This window comes from Diadema antillarum, unplaced genomic scaffold (genome assembly GCF_040938485.1).
Source record: "Diadema antillarum isolate AM-2024a unplaced genomic scaffold, OU_Dant_1.0 seq00001390_RagTag, whole genome shotgun sequence".
Classification (NCBI taxonomy): Eukaryota; Metazoa; Echinodermata; class Echinoidea; order Diadematoida; family Diadematidae; genus Diadema; species Diadema antillarum.
Genome location: NW_027272145.1, coordinates 117,826 through 127,385, shown reverse-complemented (window position 1 = coordinate 127,385; position 9,560 = coordinate 117,826). Strand labels below are relative to the sequence as shown.

Sequence of the window (9,560 nt, the reverse complement as noted above, 5' to 3'; positions counted from 1 at the left end):
TGATTTGATAAGTATGTTTGTGGTCAAATTGAGCTCATTTCATGCCCTTTGAGCACTCAGACTGAGTGGTAAAGAGCAATATAAATACTCATTATCAATAGTAGTTATTCTTTGAACATCCTTGCAGAGTTAAACAGGTGGTTGCTAGTAAAAGAAGACAAGGAATATTTCATATATGATATGGGTAACTGTATTTCCCCTTTGCTTTGCTCATTATCAAAAATAATGCTACATCTTTCAGTCTTCACACTTCATAGTAAAGATTATTTGATAAGGTGATCTCATTTTGATTTCACTTGGTAGCAGTACAAGGTCATGGCATCACCATTTAAAACATAGTTATCTCCCAAGCCACAGAGTTTTTTTTTCCCCTTTTCTCATTAATTCGATTAATTGTATATAATTGTATATGTCATACATTGCTTGTCCTGCATTCAGCTTAATACTTCCTTGTTTACCTTGATTCATTTGCTGTGGTGGGAAATTTAACATTGATCCTTCCATCATCATTCTTTCAGTGAGATGGGATACAAGTGACATGAATGATTCAAATTTTGACATCACAATTGTCATATCTTACATTAACACACACACAAAAGGGAGAACAACTTTATGCAATGAACACAATTTTGATGTGTGTGTGTGATCAAGTAATATGATTGACGTACCTTAGCACAACCATCAAGAGCACAAATCAAGGAACAGCACAACAAAGCACTTTTAACTTTCTGAGAAACGAAACCAAAGATCATGGAAATCCAACAAAACGTTCACCACAAGCTAAGCACGATACTTGAGAGAATTTGCCACACTTGTGCAGTGTAATACTCAGTTGAGCACACGTCAAATTGAATGCTGGTGTGTGTGTGTACGAAATGGCAAGCAGTGTTGCTTGCTGGACAGTTCAGCCTTATCGGGCCGTGCACAGAACACAGAGCAAATTCCAAAGCATGAGTTACAGGGAAAAAAAAAATGATAGAAATCATCACACTTCAAAAGCAACAACAATTAGAAATATTTGAAATACTGTATACGCTATAATTTTCGCTTACATAAATTTTCGCAAATTGTCGCTGTCACACATTTTCGCGAGTGGTTAAATTCGCGATTGGGGGACCAGAGAAAATATGAAGTGGCAAAGAAAGTGTGAATTTTCAACTTACTAGCAAATAAGAATGATACTAGTTATACACTGCATGAAAAAGACTTGCCAAACTCTGCGAACTAGTAAGTTAGAATTCAACATTTTTGAAGTGGTTAAGTCCATCGCGCTAGATTTCTGACGAGTGGTCCCCTTGCGATAATGGATTGGCTCTCTACAGTATTCGTAAGTAGACGTGGACGTGCGTAAACAAGCTTAGCCAGTATGGTCTGTTCGGTAAGCCGTGACATGGTATACTAGTTATACTAGTACTGAAATGTTCGTATCATCAAGGCAAGGGATTCATTTTGGAAGGTAATATTTTCGCGTGTTGTTAATTTCGCGAATAGCTCCCGACTCGCGAAATTCGCGAAAATAAAACCCCCGCGAAATATATAGCGTATACAGTATGCTTCCCTTGACAAGTCTTAGGCCACAATACCAGGACCTCAGGTTTTACACAATCATTCCATTCAGGGTCTCCAAACAATCAATCTTACAACGGGAAAAGTTTGCTGTCAAGTTGTCTCCAGACCCGAGCGAAAGACACTGCAGTACCCAGCACATGCATACAATGGCTTGTGCCACAGAGACTTGAAGTGGACTTCCTGTAATTACAGTGACCCTGGAGGTCCTCTCTCTCTCATTACCAAGTTCAATGAAATTAGTCGATCACAGCTGGAGCTTATACTTGAACTCCGCAATTTCGGGAGTAGACTGTGATCCTTATTCCTTGAGCTATGATTTGATTTGTCCAAGACCTTGTCAGTTGCCATACCATTCTACTTCTATTGTGTAAAGCTGAACAATGTTGTGTCCAACATTTCCTAGTGAGTTCTGTGTGTGAAACTATAACTGCATGACAATGACATATGAACTTTGCCCTCAAATTTTGCCCTTATTTTCTCAGCATTTTTGCTCTCTCACAATACATTGATTTGTAAACACAGCTGCTGACCAATGCTAGCTACCCCAAACTTGCACCAAAGCGATTCTGCGAAATTGCCTCACAGAAATTACATTCAAACACAGAGTTTCAAGAAACTACCGTACATTGAAGACTTCTAGAGTAATTAAGTGAGCAATAAAACCTCTGACCCTTGACCCTTGTTTTTTTTTATCATCAAACTAGTGAATCACAGCACATAATCTCAATTATCACGATCTTATTTGCATGATCCATTTTTTTTTCCTCATACACACATCAAACGAGATAAATATCAGCCTTCTAACTTGTTTTGATATCCTAAAACATAAAGAGCAAAAAAGTGATTATAAAAAACACACAATAAATTAAACACCTGCTATCTGCAACATTGTGTGAACCTTTGTTACAGGAGTTTGTCTCTCAAGTTTACATGAACTTGACAATTAAAATGCTGAACATCTTCAGTGCTCTTCAACAGCCATGGAGTTAATGCCCTTTTTTCTCTTAAAGGCACAATAAACTGTACAACGTACCTCATTAAAATCCAGAGAGTGCAATTAAACACATGTACTTCCTCAAACCTCTCCATGTCTTGCATCCAATCAGCATCCCAAGACCACAGTTGTCATTGAAAATACCTGTATGACGTCAACTTGAATTTTTGCTGTGAATAGCTGCAGGTCCCTTGGTAGTGCTGCGCGAGGGTGTGCCGCCTTTACACGCCTGCAGGAGCGTAGTCCTATTATGAAATGCTGCGCGGGGGATGCCACACACACTTTACTCAGGGAATCAGCTACATCTATGAACCGTCACTTGTGCCGGGGCAAGTCTGGGTGTCTGTGTGGTTCTGTCCTCCTACCCTCGCTGTCTCCCGTTCTGACTGTCACGAAGGTCTCTGTTGGTTGTCTGCATGGGCTTTCTGAGAGAGAAAGAGAGGGGGGGGGGGGGGGTGAGGAAAGAGAAGGAATGTACTCACTTACCTGACAAGCTCAGTGAGTCAAATAATCTGACATAAAATCCTTACAGAGAGCAAGCACCAAATATTTCGAGAGTGCCCATCATATCTAATATGTAGTGTGCTTCTGTGACACATCTATTCCGGTTTCTGATGGTATGAAAGACTCGAGTAATGACATCTTCATTGTACCAAGGTCACTACGATTCATCTTCACAAAAGTCCTCAATGATCCAACTTCATTCCAGTTATTTCCACAATAAAAACAAAACCTAACATAATACAGAAATGCAGTTCTTCAAGCAAGTATTTTATTGTGATTACTACCATAGTGCTCTGTAAAAAGTGGATAGATTCACTTATTACTCCAGGAGCGTCAAATGATCTACAGAGGGTTTGCTGCAGAACTTTACAGAACAGCAATGAGCTACATTTCAAATGCAAGATGAAGTGTGAGTGCTGTGTTTCCTAGGTCAGTTTCTCTTGGTTTCTCCCTTGACTATTCATCGTCTTGCGATAGAAATAATTATATAATAGTATTAATAATGCTTAAACTTGGGAGAATTCTGAATACGTGGACAATTTCACAGTGCAGAATTTTCTTCAATCTTGGCGCTTAAACTGCACTATCGCAAAATGATAATATACAAATATTTGTTACAAATATTTTATACATAGCAAAGTGAAACTGGCCCCACAAAAAAAAAGTGTCAAAAAAAAAAATGGCATCTCATCAAACCATACATTTGGATGATAAAGAAATACAGAATTAAGATGATTTGTCCAGTCCAACTTACAGCAAACTTGTTGATGAAGAGTGAGAAGATACTGAAGAAGATGTCACTCTCGGTGGAGGATGGGTCCTCGCCGAAGAACTGGGCCGTCTTGAGGAACTCCTCGTGACTGTTCTCATACTGCTCCTGGACACTGGCCAGGTGATGGGCGGCACTCTGGAGGAACGTCGCCATGACTTCACTGAAATGGTCCTCCTCATTGACCACCTTCTCCTGCTGGTTGTAGGCGTGGACCTTCTCATCCATCTCCTGGATAGGTGGGGAGAGAAGTGAAGGAGGTGGGGGTGGGGGTTTAGGGTTATTATAACTTTAGATATTTGTATCCCTCTTTCAGCCAGGGATGGATAAAACAGTGTTACATCAAGTATCTAAGCTAAATTCTAGGCAGCAATATTTGTACATATCTGAAACATGTTTAACAGGCTTTTTGAGAACAAATAGGCCTACTATTAGATAATCAAATTAACTAGGATATTATCATGTATACTTTTTGAAAAAACAAGCATGTACTACTTATCTGGCTTATCTTATCTTTTGTTTTCTTTCTTTTTTTAGGGGGGGGGACATTTGTTTTAAATGCACAACTGGATTTCCAACTATTTTGATTGCATTCAAATACTGCTTCAAAATATAAGTTTAAATCTACATGAACAAAAAAAAAAAAAAATTGCTGCACAGAAGCATCTTAACACTGAACAATGTCAAATCTACGCCTGGGGCCTTTCCAGTTTGCATTTAAAAGACAAGCGTCATCTGAAACCACAAAAAACTAGAATTATCACTGAAGGTGATTGATACCCCCGCCCCTAGTGTTGCTTTATAGTATGTGATGTCATGAGGGCAATGACGTTAATATCAAGTTTGTGCATTTGTCGAATTGGAAACAGAATAATTTTAGTTTACTGTACAATTACAGAGTTGACACCGAGTATAAAACTTACAGCAAATGGAAACATGCTTTCCCCCAGCATCACTACATTTAAAGACCATCACACACACCAAATTTGACCTTCATAGCTTGAATAGTTTATTTTGATACAAAAATGAGTGGTTACCATGGCAACACATTTTCCTTAAACTAACACATTGGTGTCTTGCAAAACTACACTTCTAGATCATGATACATATCAAATTTGACTTTAATTGCTTGAATGATGGAAAAGTTATTCGATCTGCAAGGTTTTGGTAAAATTGTGGTTACCATGGCAACGGTTTGTGTGACAAACACAAAAATTATGTGTTCCACATCTATACCTCAGGGCTATAATGCCTACCAAATTTGGTTCCAATTGCTTGAAAACTGTGGAAGAAGTTCACTCCACAGGAATGAAAAAAAAATGCGGTTACCATGGCAATGCATTGTCTGATACAAATACAAAGGACATTTTGCAAAACTACACTTAAAGAGCATCATACACACCAAATTTCACCTTCATAGATTAAATGGTTCAATTTGATACAAAAATGAGTGGTTACCATGGCAACACATTTTTTTTATATAACACATTGGTGTCTTGCATAACTACACCTCCCGATCATCATACATACTAAATTTGACCTTACTTGCTTGAATGATGTGGAAGTTATTCAATCCACAAGGTTTTGGTAAAATTATGGTTACCATGGCAACGCTTTGTCCGACAAACACAAAAATTATGTGTTTCACATCTATGCCTCAAGGCCATAATGCCTACCAAATTTGATTTCAACTGCTTCAAAACTGTGGAAGTTGTTCACTCCACAAGATTTCAAAGAAAACATGTGGTTACCATGGCAATGCTTTGTCAAGTACAAACACAAAGAGTGTCTTGCATAGCTACACCTATAGATCATCGTAGATACCAATTTTGAAACTGATTGCTTAAATACTATGAAAGTTATTCAATCCACAAGGTTTTGGTAAAATTATGGTTACCATGGCAACACATTGTCCGACAACCACAAAAAACACGTCTTGCACATCTATACCTCAATATCATCATTTACCCTAAGTTTCATTTAACTTGCTTCAAAACTGTAGGAGGAGTTCGCGACGCAAGATTTTGCAACAGACCGACCGACCGCCCGCCCTCCCGCCCGACCAACATCGCGGTGATTCCTATATAACCCCTTCACACTATGTGTGGCCCCCCTTAACTAAGCACACTAAACTACAAAGAAAGCTACAGAAACCTGTCTGGCTAATGCAAATTGGAATGATTGCTGAGAGCAAAGGGTGAAAGCAAACACAAGCCAAGAAAGAGACTGGGATGGACTCACGGTGAGTTCTCTGGCGATGCTGTTCAGCTCCTCACCCAGCTGCCTGAGGGAGATCTTCACGGCCTTGGGAACCGACGGAATCTCGTCCCGGAAGTTGATGACCTCTGGCACGTTGGAGTGGACGGCTTTGGCCACGACGTGCAGAAAAGTGGCCTTGTTGTCGGATGTCTTGGTGGTATCCAGCTGTGGTAAGAATCAATTATAGCTGGTGAATGAGCTTCTTTTCTTTTTTGCATTCAAGTTTTTTCATAGTTTCCCTCACAATGTCATCAATGTACCAACAATTTACATGGTTTTTCAGCCATTCCTACCAACTGCGACAAATCTGATCAACCCTGTCACTCCATGAATTCATATAGTGATGGAAGAAAAAATTAAGAAACTCATATATTTACATTTCACAAGGGGATATCAGTTTAAATACCAAATCAAGCTAACTATCATGTAAAAGCAACACATATTTAAAGTGTACAAAGCTTGTCTTTATTTTTGCGCCATTGTAAACTTTCCTTATCATAGATAAGTCCTCTTGCATAATAACAAGAACTTTCAGTCTCTTATATTAACATTTTAATCATTATGCCCTTTCAAGAGTAAAAAAAACAAGAGACCCGCGGGTCTAGCGCTCACCTGAGTATCGCAAGTTCACCTTTCACGCAGTCACTAATCTAAATTATTCACAGCTCTACCAAAATTTGACCAGGCATTCTGAAGTAGAAGATGAAAATGTACAATAAGGGCCCAAATTTTTAAAGATTCCTTAATTTGGGGAATTGGGGGCCCCCTGGGGCCCTCTGGGTGGGGCATGGTGCCCATTTTGATAAATTGAGATCCTGACCCCCTAAGGATGCTACCTGCCAAGTTTGACGAAAATCTATCATGAGGTTTTCAGGAAGAAGATGACAATGTACGATTCAGGCCCCCATTTGGACCTTCCTAACCAAACCCCCCCCCCCCCCCCCCACCCCTGCCCCCAAGAGGGGCACCCCTGGATCTCCTATGAACAAACTCGAAACTACAGTCATTAATGTACTCACTCATAGTATTATCTTAGCTGTATAACTTCTGATTCTAGAGAAAATTTTTTAACAATTCCTTCATTTGGGGGGTTTGGGCCCCCCTGGGGGCCCCCTGGGTGGGACATGGTGCCCATTTTAACAAATTGAGATCCTAACCCCTTAGGGATGCTACCTGCCAAGTTTGGTGAAAATGGGTCATGGGGTTCTAAAAAAGAAGATAAAAATGTACAATTTAGGCCCCATTAGGACCCCTCCTCACCTCCCTCCCCTGGGTCCCAAGGGGGGCACCCCTGATTCTGCCATGAACAAACTTGAAACTGCAGTCATCAATGTACTAACTCATAGTATTAACTTAGCTCCATCACTTCTGGTTCTAGAGAAGAAGATTTTTAAAGATTCCTTAATTTTGGGGGATTTGGGCCCCCTGGGGGTCCCCTGGGGGCCCCCTGGGTGGGGCATGGTGCCCATTTTAACAAATTGAGTTCCTAACCCCCTAGGGATGCTACCTGCCAAGTTTGGTGAAAATGGGTCATGGGGTTCTCAAGAAGAAGATGAAAATGTACAATTTAGGCCCCATTAGAACCCCTCCCCACCCCCCCTCCCCTGGGTCCCAAGGGGGGCATCCCTGATTCTGCCATGAACAAACTTGAAACTACAGTCATCAATGAACTAACTCATAGTATTAACTTAGCTCTATCACTTCTGGTTCTAGAGAAGAAGATTTTCAAAGATTCCTTAATTTTGGGGGGTTTGGGCCCCCCTGGGGGCCCCCTGGGTGGGTCATGGTGCCCATTTTAACAAATTGAGTTCCTAACCCCCTAGGGATGCTACCTGCCAAGTTTGATGAAAATCGGTCTTGGGGTTTTCAAGAAGAAGATGAAAATGTAAAAAGTTTACGCACGACGCACGATGGACGACGGACGACGGACGACGGACGACGGACGACGCACGACGCACGACGCACGACGCACGACGGACGCCGGACGAAGGGCGATCGCAATAGCTCACTTGAGCCTTTGGCTCAGGTGAGCTAAAAATAGAAAGAAAAAGTTACATCAAATAATTTTAAAGAATAAAGTCTAAGTGATAGCAGCATTAAGATATGTATGTGAACTCATGTGATATTTTAAAAGATAAATGATAATGCCAAATACCCATGGTCACTCACCTCTGTTAGAAAGCTGATTCTAAATCCTGTTGCCCCCGCAACACGCTGGTTGCCCTGATTCATGTAATTGCCCATTGCAAGGACGAGCTGTCACAAGAAGAGAAAGGAATTATTTTCTTGCTCAAGATAACAATTACTGAATAAATTGGTAATAGGCTTGCACTTCTGCTCAACATACATGCATATTTGCTATAATTTTAAATGTACACTTATCCTACATTTTTTCTCTTGTTGGGAAAAAAACATGTGTCAAGTAAGAACATACTTTGTAGGGTTTCTCATAATTTCCGATACAAATTGAGGGGGGAGATTTGCCACCTCCAAAACTTTTAAGTATATTAAACATGAACTCCTAGGAATGGGGTAGTTGTAGACACATAGTGACAAGACTTACCTCCAGGACTTTAGCTAGTTTCTGGCTGTGCCTCAGTTCAGCTGACGCCCGCTGGATGACGGACAGACAGCCTGACAGCTCCTCAACCTTCTCGTTGAATCCTGCCTTGAACATGAGAGCAGTCAGCCTCAACCTGAAGCCTGGGATCCTTGACATCTGGAAGATGTATAGATTATATCATCTTCATCACCATCCTTTCATTGTTGTCATTTTCATAATCACCTTTTCATTTCATCATCATCTCTTTGATCATCATTATCATCATCTCTTAGTTGTCATCATCATTTCATCATCGTCATCACCACCATCATCACTATCATCATCTCCCCATCATCATTATCACCATCATCATCTCTTCATCAACAACTTCATCCTCATCATCTAATCATCACCTCTTCATCTATCTTTATCTTATCATCATAATCATCACCTTTTCATTAACATCATTAGCATCAACATCATCATCTAAGCATCATCTCATCATCATCATCATCTGAAAGATGTTCAAATTATATCATCTTCCATTGTCATCTTTTTGTTGTCATTATCATAATCATCTCTTTATCTCATATAATCTCTTTATCTCATCATTCATTTCATTATCATTATCACCATCACCATTACCATTTTTCATAAAAATCATCACCTTATCATCAACAGCATAATCATAATCCTCACTTTTTCATGAACATCATTATCACTACCATCATCACCACCAACTCTTCATCAACATCTTCATCTTCTTTTCCTTCTTCATCATAATCATCATGATCATCCTCATCATCAATGTCATCATCCTCATTATTAATGTCATCATCATCATTATTATCAGTCATTGTCATTATCATCATCCTCACCATCACCATTATCACTGTCATTCTCATCATCATCATCATCACTAT

General features: G+C 39.9%; 1 protein-coding gene across 1 annotated transcript in view; it reads right to left on the bottom strand.

The window, feature by feature from the left end:
• Positions 1-2,952: 2,952 nt before the first annotated feature.
• LOC139708922 (delphilin-like) overlaps positions 2,953-9,560 on the bottom strand; it is a 50,228-nt gene continuing 43,620 nt past the window's right edge. The window contains exons 24-28 of the mRNA XM_071620886.1: positions 8,659-8,814; positions 8,265-8,351; positions 6,078-6,260; positions 3,822-4,067; positions 2,953-2,988 (exon numbers count right to left, since the gene is read on the bottom strand). Of these exons, the coding sequence (XP_071476987.1) occupies positions 2,953-2,988; positions 3,822-4,067; positions 6,078-6,260; positions 8,265-8,351; positions 8,659-8,814 (708 nt within the window). The remainder of the gene's footprint in view (positions 2,989-3,821; positions 4,068-6,077; positions 6,261-8,264; positions 8,352-8,658; positions 8,815-9,560) is intronic.